General features: G+C 38.6%; 3 protein-coding genes across 3 annotated transcripts; 2 read left to right on the forward strand and 1 right to left on the reverse strand.

The window, feature by feature from the left end:
• The first annotated feature begins 387 nt into the window (after positions 1-387).
• On the forward strand, positions 388-3,369 carry LOC117787251 (glutamate receptor ionotropic, delta-1). Its single transcript, XM_034625732.1, has 5 exons — positions 388-843; positions 901-1,240; positions 1,436-1,629; positions 1,869-2,170; positions 2,331-3,369. Exons 1-5 carry the CDS (start codon positions 388-390, stop codon positions 2,926-2,928), a joined length of 1,890 nt encoding a protein of 629 aa, XP_034481623.1. The 3' UTR covers positions 2,929-3,369.
• A 59-nt stretch (positions 3,370-3,428) lies between these two features.
• Positions 3,429-5,137, reverse strand: LOC117787252 (nischarin). The gene is made up of 2 exons (XM_034625733.1): positions 4,811-5,137; positions 3,429-4,415 (listed from the first exon to the last, which is right to left on the reverse strand). The coding sequence occupies exons 1-2, from the start codon at positions 5,135-5,137 to the stop codon at positions 3,528-3,530; spliced, it is 1,215 nt and encodes a 404-aa protein (XP_034481624.1). The 3' UTR covers positions 3,429-3,527.
• A 2,326-nt stretch (positions 5,138-7,463) lies between these two features.
• Positions 7,464-13,411, forward strand: LOC117787415. Its single transcript, XM_034625934.1, has 5 exons — positions 7,464-8,796; positions 9,041-9,431; positions 10,302-10,799; positions 12,402-12,579; positions 12,643-13,411. The coding sequence occupies exons 1-5, from the start codon at positions 7,785-7,787 to the stop codon at positions 12,796-12,798; spliced, it is 2,235 nt and encodes a 744-aa protein (XP_034481825.1). The 5' UTR covers positions 7,464-7,784; the 3' UTR covers positions 12,799-13,411.
• The last annotated feature ends 3,122 nt before the right edge of the window (positions 13,412-16,533 follow it).

The raw sequence follows: 16,533 nt of genomic DNA on the forward strand, positions 1-16,533 counted from the left end.
TTTAAAGTGCTCTGATTGAACTATTTTTCGAAGTTATTTGATACAGTTATTTAGGCATTTCAACAAATACCAAATTCCTTGAAATGTTATTATATTATATCTAAACTATTTTTTAAATCAGTTGATTTTTTTATTAAAAGTTAACAAATAGTTCTAAAATTCAGTTGCCATTTAAACTGAATATTTATTCACTGTGAAAAGCTTTAATTCCAAGATTAACATTCGTACTCCTAGTAAATCTAAATTTCACTTCATTTATGACATTTTCAAAGTTGTTCATATATTTTTTTTTCTAAGTGCGTTTTAATGAAGTTTGAATGCACTCAAATTTAAAGTAGGTATGTTACTAAATATTATTAACAACTGTACGATTCCTGTGTAGTTGAAATGGGAACTGGGATAGAGTTGCTTGTGGCTGCCGCACTGTGCTTGGCCTGTCCGCCATTGAATGATACGATGCCCGAGGGTTTGATACAGTTGAATCCGGATGGGAGTCTGGTTACAGAGATGCCCATAGATCTGGATCTAGAGGATGCTGGATTGGTTGAAGAGGCTCCAGTGGAAACGCTGGAAGTGCTGCGCAACAAAAAGGAGAAATTGCGAAACATGAAAGAGTGGATTAATGGCAAACATCTGAAAATTGCAACGCTTGAGGATTATCCATTGAGTTATACCGAAGTGCTAGAGAATGGCACGAGGGTTGGTCGTGGAGTTTCCTTTCAGATTATCGAATTTCTGCAAAAAAAGTTTAACTTCACGTTCGACGTTGTTGTGCCGCAGGATAATATAATTGGTTCCACAGCGGATTTGGATCGCAGTTTGATTGAAATGGTCAACAATAGTGTAAGTAGTTACCTAGGGATTCTGAAATGGAATCTTTATGTTTCTGTTCCATGGTAGGATGTAGATCTGGCTGCCGCCTTTATACCATCGTTGTCGGAGCAGCGCACATTTGTGTTCTACTCGACAACCACATTGGATGAGGGAGAATGGATTATGGTCATGCAACGTCCCAGGGAATCGGCAAGTGGTTCTGGCTTATTGGCTCCCTTTGATTTTCGCGTCTGGATACTCATCTTTGTCTCTCTGGTGGCCGTTGGACCCATTATCTATTTGCTGATCATCATACGCAATCGCCTAACGGGGGATGCAGTGCAGCAGCCGTATTCCCTAGGACACTGTGCCTGGTTCGTTTACGGGGCCCTCATGAAACAGGGCAGCACACTTTCCCCGATTGCAGGTGAATCATTTCCGCATACATACTATATATGCATATATGCATTTGTTCACATGTGGAGCAATTAACCCTAATGCAGCGATAGCTATCAACAATTTGCATTGGGTTCTTGCTCGATTCGCTTGCCTGTACATGCAATCGTCCAGTTTGTCCTTTTAATTATGAAATATGTTTATACTATATTCGATTCAATTGCAGATTCGACACGACTGCTATTTGCCACCTGGTGGATATTCATCACCATTTTGACCTCGTTCTATACGGCAAACTTGACCGCCTTTTTGACCCTCTCCAAGTTTACGCTGCCCTATAATACGGTTAATGATATTCTCTCGAAGAACAAGCATTTCGTATCGTTGCGAGGAGGAGGAGTTGAGTACGCCATACGCACGGTGAGTTTGAAATCCATTTATTTTCCTCGATCTTGTTCTTAATGCATTTTATAAAAAAAGGAGTGGTGTAAGTTCACAATGTGTTCGAGCTTAAAATCTAAAAATCGACAAAAAATAATCGAGTTGTCGGTTAATATGATCGAAAATAATAAATGTCTGGAAATCTAGCTTCAATTTATTCAATAAAAAAATATAAATAATCTTTTATCCGTCATAACTCTAACGTTTTTCTTGCGCAGACCAACGAATCCTTAAACATGCTCAATCACATGATCCACAACAATTATGCGGTCTTCACGGATGCCTCTAACGATTCCTATAATCTGCAGAACTACGTAGAGCGCAATGGTTATGTTTTTGTACGGGATCGTCCAGCGATCAATATAATGCTCTATAGGGACTATTTGTACCGCAAGTCACTTAGCTTCAGCGATGAGAAGATTCATTGTCCTTTTGCCATGGCCAAGGATCCGTTTTTAAAGAAGAAGAGAACTTTTGCATATCCCATTGGTTCCAATCTGAGTGAACTTTTCGACCCTGAGTAAGTTGATGAGTCGATCATTATAAAATATATATCTGTAGAATTGATTCGTTTTAAATTTTTTACATACTTGCATATGCTCATTACGCTTTCTATTAAAAAAAAAAGTAAAACAATTTTTTTCAATATGAATTTGTATTTTTTTTTATATATTCGCTAGACTTCTCAATCTGGTAGAATCTGGCATTATCAAGCATTTGTCAGCCAGAAAATTGCCAAGTGCAGAGATTTGTCCACAGGATCTGGGCAGTACGGAACGGCAGCTGAGGAACGGGGATCTAATGATGACCTATTACATAATGCTAACGGGATTTGCAACAGCATTGGCCGTGTTCACCACAGAGCTGTTGTTCCGCTACATAAATGGACGACACGAGGCCAATCAGTGGGCACGACATGGCATTGGACGGACGACCAATGGACAAAGTATAAAGCCATCTCGTTGGCTGCGAGGATTGCGAGGCTTTAATAACGGAAATAAACAGCTGTTGGGTACTTCGACACATGGTCAGAATGTGACACCTCCTCCTCCATATCAGAGCATCTTCAGTCATAACGGTGGTGAGCAACGTTGGCGTCGTGCTGTCGCCGCCAATGGACATGGCCTAATCCTGGGAGGGGAACAGAATTTGCCCGGCGTGAGACGATTGATAAACGGACGCGATTATATAGTTTTTCGAAATTCAAATGGACAAAGTCAACTGGTGCCTGTAAGATCTCCTTCGGCAGCCTTGTTTCAATATACTTACACGGAGTAGGATAACCATCTTATATATGTAGTAGAAATTTTTTCACTTTTATAACACGAACACAAATTAAGCCACATTTTTATCATAGACGTAGACAAAAGATCTAGTGCAAGTTTAATAGGTCCCCTAGGAGCGTAGACATATATTATAAAGAACATGAAATGCAATAATTAATAGAGTAATTGGTAATATGATGATTTAAATCAGCGGTTGGGAATCTTAAGTATGTGCAAATTAGCTTCGCCATCTTTATCGTTGATGAGAAATTAGCAACGCAGCTGACAAATAATTTGTGACACAGCAAATGATATGCTTCGAGTCGAGGTGCTGAGCACAAATAATTTATGACCCTGTCCGCACTAATTACAAAAACTGCTGATGATGTTCTAGAGCTCAATTTCAGAATTTGCCATTGGACTCCCAAATGCTTCTGGAAATTTCGTAATCAAAGACAATGGAAAATAAAGAGCGGCAGTAGTATTTTCTTATCTAACAAGAAAATGGTCAAATTTTGTCTAACTTTATTAATAATTGCATATAACTTTATGAATTATACATTATTATTAGATTAATCACAATAAACGTTTAGCTGTTATGTGAGCAAAACTTTAATCTATTGTACTACGAGCACTGAAAGCGTACGAGTTTGAGTGCATGTCCAAGCTGCTCTGCGAGGAGGAGCAGGAGCTAATAGAGGGAGCGCGTGTTGAGGAGGCCGAGGAGCTGGCAGAGGAGCCACTTGAGGAGCTGACCCAAGCATGACCACTGCGACGACGACGTTGTCGGACCAAACCCAAAACGGAGCCTGCAACAGGTGTGGAATTTATGGACTGACGTTGATGACGCACTGCATCCAATGAGACCAAAGCAGTTGCTGGACGAGAATTATTTGCGACAAAAGTTTCGCTGTGTTGTTGTTGTGGTGCCGTTGCAGGACGTGCCGAGGACTCGGACTCGCTTGACAACGAGCTTTGTGAGTCCTCTTGCTCTGTGTTGGTGTCCGCATCAATTGATTGACCGTCCAGCTGCTGTAGCGTGGCCACACTGCGTCTCAGTGTATCACGATAGAGGGGCAAACGGCAGACGGGATTACCAGTCAGTTCCACCTCCATTAGTTGCGGGCACAATCCCAGAAACGAGAGCAATCCCAGTTCACTGATGCGATTGTTGCGTGCCTGAAGCACTTGAAGTTGACTCAATTCCGACAAAGGCCCGACACGTTGTATCATATTGCCATCCGCAATGAGCACCCTTATGGCCGGTAGGCCACTGGTGCCATCGAAGCTGTTCAGGCCACAATTGCTAATGTTCAGATGTGTGAGCTGCATCAGTCCATAACCCAGATCCCTTAGAGAACTAAGAACGCTGCCACTGAGATCCAATTGCTGTAGACGGGGCAGAAATAGCGAGAGTCTGGACAGGCTAATTGAATAGGAAATGACGCGAAGACGCACAGACTCCACATGCTCCAAATCCGTGCGCTGCGTCACTCGACGCTGTATGGAAATGAAAAAATTTTATTATCAAATAGTTAAAATGCTTAACGACTTTTAGAGAGTCAAACAGAATGTTACAGAGGTTGACAGACTGTTAGAGAGCTTAATAGACTGCCAGAGAGGAAGCAGTCTGTTAAAGTGCTTATTAACAGACTGTTATTAAGACGAACAGAACGAGCTTACAAGAAAAGAGATAGTAACAGACTATTAGAAAGGTCAACAGAATGTTAAGAGACTTAACAGACTGTTCAAAATGCTAACAGACTGAAATCAGCTGAGCAATTTCAGCTAAAATTAGTTGATCATGTTTTGCATAGAATAAATCGAATTGATCTGATAATTATATTCTGAATATCCACTTAGCAAGGGCACCATCAATTGCGTCCTCAACTTACCAATAGTTCATCTAGCGTCGGCTCTGGCAATTGTGGCGGCAAAACTACTGGCAACAGATGCACAAAGGCTGGAAAGTGTTCATTCTCCTCTGCAATGGGCACATCACGATCGTAGGAATTTCTGCGTCCCAATATGCGACGATTCTGACGTTCCACTTGCTGCTGCTGCTGTTGTTGTTGTTGTAGTCGCACCGCAGCTGGAGGCGGACGTAGTTGTGGAAGTGCAGCTGGTCCTGGTAACGGTGGCAGCAATATCGGTATTTCCGGCTGCAGTGAGTGTTCCGGCGATGACTCCGTGTACTCGGCAGGCGCCTCTAATAAAGGCATTTTTATTGTGTCCTTACTTAATGCGTAGTTTTGATTTTGAGCTGCTACCGGTTCTACCTTGAACAAGTGTATTGACAAAACAACAAAGCAGTTGCCTAGGACAACGTTTTGCTGGCAGAGTTGCCAAAGGTTCTGTTGGCAGTGTTGTGGAACTTGAAGAAGTGTTGGAACAGTTTAGTGCTTGATTTCCACATATTTTCATTTCAATTCATTTTTTTTCTAAATTTATAGTTATTGTTAAAGTTTGCAACTGATATAAAATACTATACTCATATTTTATTAACTTTATTAATATAAAAATGTTCAATCATTTTAAATTTTTTAACAGTCCATTCGAAATTTTCGAAAACAAATTTTTTTTTAATTGATATAGTAATTGTCAATTAGTAAAGGTCTATCTCGAATATCTCTCTCGGATAAACGTTTAGATTTTTGGTACTTGAAAAAGAATTTATTTTGTAAACGGTTGCGGTATTAAAAAAAAACGGTTAGCTTTTGTTATAGGCTCTGGTTTCGTTTTCGTTATTATTCCTAGATTTGAGCATTACTTTATCCATACTCCTACAAAGGAAATAGCATTAGTCTGCTGTTTAATATTTGACGATGCCTTTACACTCCGTAGCTTGGTCCTTTGCCCTCTCAATGTTGTTAAGCAATAATGTGCGCACACTGACGTCAGCCTGTGACGTCACAGTAATGACGTATGCTCAATGTCGTTAACTTGCCAGTGGCTCTCAGTCACAAGCAAAAATCGAGAGCGAGAAATAACAGAGAAAGCGGCGAGAGCGAGAGAGAACGCAAGAGTAAGAGCAGTTCAAGCGCCCAACGCCTTTTGGCATTTCAAGGGCCATTAACGTCAGCGTCAGCGCCTGAGAATTGATGTTGTTTTTGTGTGTCTGCTGCAGCGCCAGACGACGCCTCTGCAGGCGCACGCTTTACGATAATAAAATTTGCCTGACTGACGCCTTCGAAATGGCATGCTGGAAAAAGCTCATTGCCGGCTTTTGTCTGAGCTTTTGTTGTTGTTTTGGCCAGGCAAGCTTTTTCAATTGACGTCATCAACATGATGTACAGGCTGAAAGCTGCGCAGTAGCTTGAACCAAGCTGAGACATAACCACGCATTTATCGATTCACCAAAAGAGAGCACAAAGGTAAGAGAGCGGGGGTTAAAATGTGGAAGGTGGAAGAGAGTTGGTCTTTGTGGTTGTGTGCAAAATGTCGCAAAATACACGACAGCTGCTTTTTAAGTGTCAAAGTGAGGTTGGTGTTGCTTCACGCCACAAATTATGGTAAAATTTGAAAAAATATAAATTAGAAACCTTATGTTAATTAAAATCAGGAACCTTAACGGTTAAAGTTTTAAAAATAAAAACTATAAATACATACATATGTTAAAACCTTTATACATATTTCATTTTTATAATGAAAATGGAAAATTAATCATTATATCAAAATTTTTTTGACCGAAAAATAAGAGTTAATATTAATTTTGATAAAAAATTTTAATTAAGGATTATCCTGTTTCCAGGATGTCTAACATTATCTCAGTCATCTAGATAATTCTTTAAAGGTTTATAAAAATAGTTTATTAATTAAATTATAATTATTTATCATTTATTGAAATTGTTTAATCAAAATCATATTTTCTAATTTTTTTAATTTTAGTCGACATTAAATAAAGAATTGTTAGCCGCATATTTTATGGACCTGTTTCTCTAAGTGTGGCCAAAAAAGCAGCTGATGAAATTTTGGGACAAGGTGCTGCTAAAAACAAAAATCCCCCATCTATGCGTACGCTGGCGGCTGCCTAAAAATAGAATTAGTCAATAATGCCAGCACACCAATGCACACACACACACACACACACACACACACACCAACTGGCAATTGTGTGTGGGTGGGTGTTAATGCTCACCACGCACAGCGACTGACGTCATTGTGCAAAGCTTTTGCACTGCGCTCGTTACTACGTTTCAGGAAGCAGGACACAAACAACAACAAGAAAAGCAACAACCAACCACCAAATGTGAGCCAAGCCAAGTCAAGCCAGGCCAGGCCAGTTTAGGCCATTTTGCATTGCTGTCTCGGCCAGGCCAAGTCAGTCGCTTAGCAGCCGCGAACGCGAGCAAAACACACGTTTTCAATTCTCTAACCGGGCGACCTTCATAGAGACAGACCAAAAATACTAGTGCTACCAAATTGACTAACAATTGCATTGTTAAAATAAGTTATAAAATAATAATAATTCAATATATTGAGTATTTTGGCTAAATAAATTTGATAAACAGCCTTGAAATGCACAAAAAGGACTTTGCTGATGCTCAAGTGTTGTGAGAGCGTCTGTGTGTGTCTCTCTGTGTGTGTGTGTTGTTTGCATGTGGGTGTAGCTGCAGCTGTGGTGCATAATTATTTGGGTCAAAGCGAAAAGAGCTGCAGCTTTGCCAGGACATTGCTCAAAAGTTCAAACATCCATCCTGCTGGACTAATCCACCTGTTATGAAGACACACGACAGCAACAACAAAGGAAACCACAATAACAACAACAACAGCATTAACAACACTAGTCTAGGCTAATTGGATTGCAGAATACAACAACAGAAAGAGAGGAAGCGTGTGAGTGAGTAAGGAGGCGGAGGGATTGCAGCAATGGAGGCCACTCAGCCCAAGGTGCATCGTCAGCATCAGCGACAACGTCGCACGGAGGCGCGGCAGCGTCGCTTGGAACGTGAGGCAGCAACAGCAACAGCAGCGGCAGCAACACCACCCGATGCCCAGGAGACCCAGGACATTACCGAGACTCTCGAGAGCTGTGCGGCGGCTCTCAATGATACCGCATCGACCACGACGGCCACAACGGTGGTGGGTCGCATCAGTGCACAGAGCTCGGCGGATAGCATTGAAATGGTGGGCTCACCCAGTCAGACATCACAGCAAACGGTGGTGCTGGTCAATGGACATGCACCGCCCACGCAGGATACGCTGGAGGAGAGCGTCTCGCTGGGTGCCGATGTGCCGGAGATGGAGACCACACACCTCGAATCACCCACACAGCCCACAAAGCACAGCGATGGCAGTCGCAATTCATCGGGCGATGCCATGAGTCTCCGAGAGACGTTGCGTCAGTTGCCTGCAACACACGGACACCGTTCGAGGCGCACACATTCACCACAGTCGCCGGGATTGCGTTCGCTCGAGGTGGATTCATCCTTTCATCGCGGCATTTTGGGCTACATTGATCGGGAGCTAAAGCAGAGCTCGCCCACGCCCTCGGCATTGAGCATGGGTGCGGGCAGCAGTGGCGGAGCAGGTGGTTCCGGTGTCGGAGTTGGTGGTGGCGCCTCCCGCAAGCAGCAATCGCTGTCAGATCCCCAGGCTAGTCCCGCACAGCGTTCGCTGCGTTCGAGGAACAGCTTTGACAAGAGTCCGCGCCGCAAGCGTAGCAAGTCCGAATCTCGGAGGCGGCGCGAACGGAAGCTGATAGCTGCCGGCGAGATGGAGGTGCGCCAGGCCAACGAGACGCTGATGCGTTACCTTAAACAATGCTCCGATATGCATGATGCATCCCTATCGGGTGAGCTGGAAATCGATCAGAGCTTGGAGGAACGACGTGTGCATCGCAAGACAAAATCGCAGCGGGATAAGCGGGGTCAACTCATCAGTAAGTAGTATCTTCCGAAACAATCTCATTCCCAATCCCATTCGCGGTCTCGTTGCGAGTCCAAGTCCAAGTCCAGGTTGCAAATGGTATTCCATTGAGGAAAAAGCTTTGGCCAGCTCGCAGCTGCGCAGTAACATTCTCTCTCTCTCTCTCTCTCTTTCTCTCGCTCACTTTCCCTCTCTTTCTGTCTCTCTCTCTCTGTCTCACACATTGTATATGTGTCTCTCTTCCTTCCAACCTACAGGCAAACTTTACTCAGCTGGTGGGCTATCATCCATATTGAAGGAACTGGCGGATGACATTACGCCCGCTGAGGGCGATGAGATCTACAACCCATTCACTCCGGTCGTCTCACCCACGGACGATACGCCCGCGCACATCGATAAAATGTTTCTGCAGACGTCATCGGGATATCGACCAGTGGAGCAGAGCTACTACAAGCGTTCCTTTGTCGGTGCCGCGCGTGCGGCAGCTGCTGGCAGCTCCACATGCATTGGTGGCATCGATGGCTACTCGGCCGCTGAGTTGGGTGGTGCCGGCGCACGTCTCTTTCGCTCCAATGGCACTGGCGGTGGCGCCAGCGGACGTGGCAGCTATGGAGACACACGTTGTCTGCTCGATGCCCAGCTCAATCGGTGAGTTTGGAGTGAGGATGGGGATAAGAAATCATTCCCAATCTGCTCTTTTTTTTTTTGAATGACTCCCACATAATTCCATGTCCGTTCTTTTTTTGCCGGCTGTGTATTTATGTAGGTCTATATTTAGATCCCTACAGTCTCTCCTGCCAATCAAATTGACTTCAGTCTTAACGTGTTTTTCTGTTTGTCTGAGTACGTGGGTTTTTGCCTTGCCAAAGCATATTTGATTTGAATTGGTTTTGCGTGTATAACAAGCCAAGGGATTTAAGCCAAATTCGGCTGATAAGACAATTTGTCTGCTCAAATTGCATAAGACTCGTCAAGGTCCTAGGTCAAAAGGGGATTTGTTATAAATTCGATTGGAAACCAATTAGTATTTTTTCATTCTTATTAACTGATAACATGTAAAGATAAATATATATTTCTTTAAATATGCGTATACATGATTTTTAAATATAGGGTGCATTTTTTGCGAAATAATTTAGTTATTGTTTTAAACAACTAGAGGTTTTGTTTTTTTTATAAATGAGAATTAAGTACATAGTCAAAATATTTGAATTTTATTCTTTATTACAAAATGAAATTTAAAGAATAAAATGAAAGAGGTATTTTTCTTATGAATATAGTGAATTTCTACATGTGTGTTTCCATAGATAGTATTATTCAGAAAATGATGTGGTATTCTTTCACAAAAATTAAGATACTTTAAATATGTTTATTTAAATTGTTAAGCTAGGTATTGCTCATTCATTTAATTGTAGAGTAAAGTTAATTTGTTAGATTATATCAATGGAAAATTGTAGAATTTTTCAATTCTTCGAAATGTATTTCAATAATTGATTTCTAAATTTTTTTTCGATCTTTTAGTAATGGCATCTCAAGCAACATTCAACTTGCCTGTGTGGTTCAACGAATTTGGCTGCTCATATCGAACATATGCCATGGGCTGCTAGCTGGTCTAGCCTTGGCCCATCTACTCTTTGTGCTGAGCAGTCATCCCACGGATTGGGCAAAGGTTATCAATAGCATGAGTCTTGCGGGCGAGACTTTAGCAACTGCAACTGTATCGACAACACGGCCAACAACAACAACCATAACAGCAGCAACAACAACAGAGATGCCAAATTTGGTTATAGAACTGAGCAATGCGAATGCGGCAATGGAAAATGGAATAGGAGCTGAAACGGGAACGGGATTGGGATTGGGATCGGGATTGGGAACTGGAAGTGGTACGACGACAACAACAACGACAACAACGAGTAGCGAAACATTGGCACTAATAAGCGATTATGCTGGATTTGCGGATACATATTTAAATACCTTTTACTGCTTGGCTATCATATGTCTAGTTTCTGTATTCGATCGGTAAGTGCGAGTCTAGATTATATAGTTAAGAATAGTTACATGAGAATTCTACTTTCCAATTACTAACCCACTCAAGATTACTATCCTTAATTAAGAAATTTATAAAAGAACAACATTATCATCTTGATCTTTTGCCAGTCTAATGACGGTCTTATCTGTAGTGTCCTTAGTTGTTTACAAGTCAATTTCGTTGACTTGCGACCTTCGTCGGCTGTTGCTAAATATAACAAATGAAAGTCAAACTAATTTAGTTGAAGTAGTTAGTACGGTGTGCGTGTTAATAAAGTGTTTGTGTGTGTGAGTGCTGGGACCCAAGAACACATTGACCTCAAAGCGTACCGACTTGTCCAAGGTGGAAACCTCCAAAGAGAACCGCACATTTCATTGAAAATTAAAAAAAAACAACACACATAAAGAGAGATCCATAGAATGAGGTAGCTCCTTCAACTCAAGACCATATAAATAAAGGCCACCTTCTAAAAATTTGTGGTCTAGACTCTACACACAATGCTGTAAGAGTGTTGTTTGCGTGGGCGTATTGTGTGCGTCAATATTGGCAGTTGTAAAAGAGGGTGAGGATAGGTCGCTAAAAAGTATGCTATACTTATTAAACCCTGCGCTGAGGGTATATTAAATTTGTGCAAATATATGTAACAGGCAGAGGGGAGCGTGATAAGATATATATATTCTTGATCAGGGTCAACAGCTGGGTTGATAAAGCCAGAACTCAGAGATGGTAAGAGCTAGAAGTAAGCAGGGTATCTCTTTGTCGAGCACTCGCGACTAACTTGTTTAGAATTGCAAATTTGAAGAGGTTCGCCTTTTGTTTGGCTTCGTGGCTGTTGTCATTATTGAAATAATTTGTAAGTGCGCTCGTTGCGTGGCCAATTTCATCATCTAGCAAATATATATTTTAATGCCCTTAAACTTTGCTCTTTTTGTGCGATGCCCACACACAAACACACATTCACTTATTTTGCTGCACTCTTGACCTTTAAATACTGTTTGTGTGAGCGTGTGTGGGTGGCTTTTTGGGTCGTTTGGTAGACCAAACAACATTGCAACTGTCTGTTTCTGGCAGCTCGTTTTTTTGGTTTGCCGCTTTTGGTTTGGCATTTTGTCGCTTTGTCTCTGTTGTTTTGTCGCCGCACCCCCTTCTCGACCACATCACGTTTCACTTTCTCAATTCTGTTCATTCTCAGTGTAGTGAAAGTGTAAAACTGAGTGTGACATTTCGCAACGTTATTCTGTGCTCTGTGATTTATGTGTTGATGCTGCTGCTTTTCTAAATGTCAGATCTATGTACACAGCTCTGGGGGCTTCACTTGAATCTTTTGACCTTTTGCATCTGCAAATAATGTGAATATAAGATAAGCAAAAAATGTTTATTGTACATCCACTTCAGAACTTAATTATACCAAGTTTCCTTAGACAGTTGAATGTGATAGGTCACTAGCTGTGAGTTCAAATTTGAGTTAGACTTAAGTTTCTCTATATTAAAGGAGTCAGGAAGTTGAAGTGTTTTTTATAAAGAATTTATAACAAATAGTTGAAATAATATTTATTACTAATAACTAATAACTCTTCTTTCTTTCTTTTTAGTATGGACATTTGTCGCTGGAGCTTCTCAAATGCAAGTGAATTAATCTCGTTTCGTTGGCTTATCATCACAATGATCTATATAGCAACAATAATCCTAACTATATGCTCCGATTCGATTGATGAGAAGCTCTATCTGTTTAATAATAATGCAAATATAACGTTAACCCAGCAGGAGCTGGTAAGTGATGAAATAAAATAATCCTATCAATATTCCCACATTAATCCTAATTAATCTTTTCAGCTAAGCAACAGTGTGCAAAGTGTGTGGAGTAGTTTGTCCGTGACGAGGAGTATTGCTGCTATATCGGGTTGGATAATGATTGGTCTGACGCCTCAGGAGGATATGCTGTATGAGCATCTGGTTGATCTAACCAAATATCAATTGACAAATAATTGAATTTAAGTAATGATAAATAGAATGAAACATTTTGTAAATATTTATGTGTAGTGAGAACTCTTTACTAAGTAGCTGCTGTTGTTCAGTAATTGGCTTTTTATATTGTATAATCGAAATGAGTTAGCTAAAAATAATTATTTCAAACAATAACGCATAGAACTTGTATACCTAGAAACCAAACCAAACAATGAGAATAACCAAAACTTAAGCTTTAAAGACGTGTAAGCATTAGCAATTTTCTAATTGCATTGATGCCCTTCACTGGCCGCTAGAACAAACTTTAGTTCGTTAAGGGAATTCCCAATTTGAGGATTGGATAAATATAATTCTACTATATAATATAAACAATTTACATATGGATATGCGTATGTGTGTATATATAATGATGTAGACATATACCTATGCGATATACTATTATTATTATAATTTTAGTAAACATATCGTCTTTAGTAAACATATTTAATATTATACAAGCATATATAAAAATATATGAACGTCATCGTTGTGGCAGTTTAACAAAAGGCTTCTTAGCTCTAAGTACTTACTACAGTTGGTATCGAATATACGCAAATGCTCAAAAGCAATACATATATGTTTATAAAAAATATTCAAATGGTTGATCTTATTTTATGTAAACTACTAAAATACATTAATTTGTGTGTGTGTTATAGTCAGTTCTTTTTGAATTCTACTTTAGCATTAATTTCACATTAATTAAGAAAACACACTTAAAGAGTTGTCTGCAATTCTAAGACATTTCCATTATAAATCTCTAAGAAGAATACTATAAAATTTTTTGTGGAATTGATGCTACAGTTAATCGTCTGTATACTATTCTTCTGCAATACAATTATTTGTTATATTAGCGATATCCACTGTAGTAAACTAAATTTGATAATTGCGAAAGAAATTTGTAAAGCGTTAATTACATACATAATACAAGTGTATATAAATATTTATTATATGCATATACTCGTATGTATATGTGATTATTTTGAATAATATGTATATAAACGAATCAAATTGTATAAAATGGAAATGTTAAAATTATTTATCCATTATATAAAATATTTAATTGCGTTCCAGAAAATATACATATATTCTTATGTTAATATTTTATTTTAGTTTTAGATTTTACAAGAAAATCGTTTTGGCTCTACATTTTTTTGTGCTATACATTTCAAGATAATACGAGTATGAAACAATTATTATACAATACATATGAATAAAGACGACGCAAAACGAATGGACAAATGAGCTAATGAAACGAGACAAATGTAAACGACACAACTAGCAAAACATATTGTAAAATTGTATATAAAATATATAAATGCAAATAAAAAATTGTAAAAACAGCAAATACAACTTGTTTATTTTCTGAAATGGAACAACAGAATATATATATTGAGAAGTGGAAATATTTATTGGTATACACAGTATGTGTACACCTTTGTAGATAGACAGAGATTAACTTTATGACGTACCTCCAGTTTATATAAATTAAATTGATGCTATTTATTCAAATACTATATGTATTTTAATATCTAATTGTTTTTTAACTTATTTTCACAACCAGATTTGTTTATAACAAGTTCAAAAATTGAGTTTAAATCTTTGTCTGAAACCTTTCAAATATAAGTCGATGCAAGTAAAAATGATTTATAATTTTTCAATCTATATAATAATTAAAATGTTAAAATGATCAGTAGAATTATAAAGGATTGTCCATATTCAGTACGACTACATTTTACACCATGTGTATTGTATTTTATAAAGAATATTGTAAGGGTCATTTTTATATAAGTCCTTTTCACAAAAAAAGGGAAAGCATAACAACAGACATCAGGATTGCTCAATAAAGCAGAAAGTCTAATATCAAAAACTGGCAATTAAGGAGCTTACCTCAGGCATAATAACTTTCTCACCTTACCTTTTCTGTTTAGCCAATAAAACGCTTGAGTACGTGTCTGATTTTTATGTTCAGCCCCATCCTTGAACTCCCATTGTCCTTAGCATCATAAAAACTTTTAATGAGGTGCTAAATGCCTGCAAAAGCAAAAAACAAAGCTGTCAAAATGAGAGAGACTCAGTGGTGGATGTTTTAGTATAGTGTGAACATGTGTTTTCCAATTTAAAATTAAACTTTGTACTTAACATAATTTGTAATTAATTTGATTTTTATTTGTCGTGCGGTGCAAACGGCTCACAGGGCGTATGCATGATGCTTTGATGTGCAAATGCAAGATATTAAAATATTAATTAGCCAAAATTGTGCTGGAAATCTAATAGGTATTCCATCCAACATGTCTGGCAAGCATCATACATTAAATTTGCATAAATGATGCTAAAACAGTTTTTCATCTTTTTTGATACTTTGTTTTTTGCCAATTTACACAATTTTTCGTGTTGCTATGGCAAAAGTTTTGCCGTGGCAAAAACTTTCAGCTTGTTAGCCAAAACGAGCAAATATGTATATTATATAAAATGCATAAATTTGCATGAGAGAAAAAGGAGAAGATGGTCCTTAGGCAGCTTCGTGAAGTGTATTAAATGTGTGTTTATCAAAGTATACTTTTTATTTATTTGAACAAAGTTGTGTTGTAAGCCAATAGATTTAATAATGCTAATGATGTTAAAACTATATATAGTAAACTGACTTGCGAGTCTGCTCTGCAGTGTCTTATTCTGTACCTCTTCAGACACTGCTGGGAACTGGGAGCTGAGGATGTGTTGAGCTAAACGCATTATCATCATTAGGCACTTGCTGCAATTATGCCGCTAATTGAATTTCTAAATGAATATAATGAGACAACAGAAACAACAACAGAGGAGCTTAATAAATGATGCTCTAGCAGGCAATTGCTGACATTATAATAATAACAACATTTTATTGTCATAGCCGACTTCACAAATGCTCTGCCCTTAATGTTGGGATAAATTTGAAATCAAATGTATATACAACTGTGGACAGTAAAAAAATGTATTACGCTATTTAATTCAAGTTCAATTATTATTTTGACGTTCGAATATTATTTTTGTTATTCTTTTATTTAAAAATTAAATAAAAATAAAATTATATTTAAATGACTTTGATAGACTTTATACACAACAGCATAAAGTTAAGAAATTTGTATTTTTCCCCTATCACTGTCTATTTTATCCGTACTTCCCCTTGACTTGCCCCTTGACCCATACTCGAAAACATCCAAATCTCATAACTTTTTCAAAACTTGACCGATTTTCAAGCGGAATATCGTTTTGATCATTATTTGACATCTTCTTTGATTCTGCATCAAAATATTATTTATTTAAAAAGTTCGATATTTTCCGCTATCACTGTCTATTTTATCCGTACTTCCCCTTGACTTGCCCCATGACCCATACTCGAAAACATAGAAATCCCATAACTTTTTCAAAACTTGACCGATTTTGCTGCGGAATATTGTTTTGATCATTATTTGACCTCTTCTTTGATTCTGCATCAAAATATTATTTATTTAAAAAGTTCGATATTTTCCCCTATCACTGTCTATTTTATCCGTACTTCCCCTTGACTTGCCCCTTGACCCATACTAGAAAACATCCGAATTTCATAACTTTTTCAAAACTTGACCGATTTTGATGCGGAATATTGTTTTGATCATTATTTAGCCTCTTCTTTGATTCTGCATCTAAATATTATTTATTTAAGAAATTCGATATTTTCCGCTATCACTGTCTATTTTATCCGTACTT

This window comes from Drosophila innubila (genome assembly GCF_004354385.1).
Source record: "Drosophila innubila isolate TH190305 chromosome 3L unlocalized genomic scaffold, UK_Dinn_1.0 0_D_3L, whole genome shotgun sequence".
Classification (NCBI taxonomy): Eukaryota; Metazoa; Arthropoda; class Insecta; order Diptera; family Drosophilidae; genus Drosophila; species Drosophila innubila.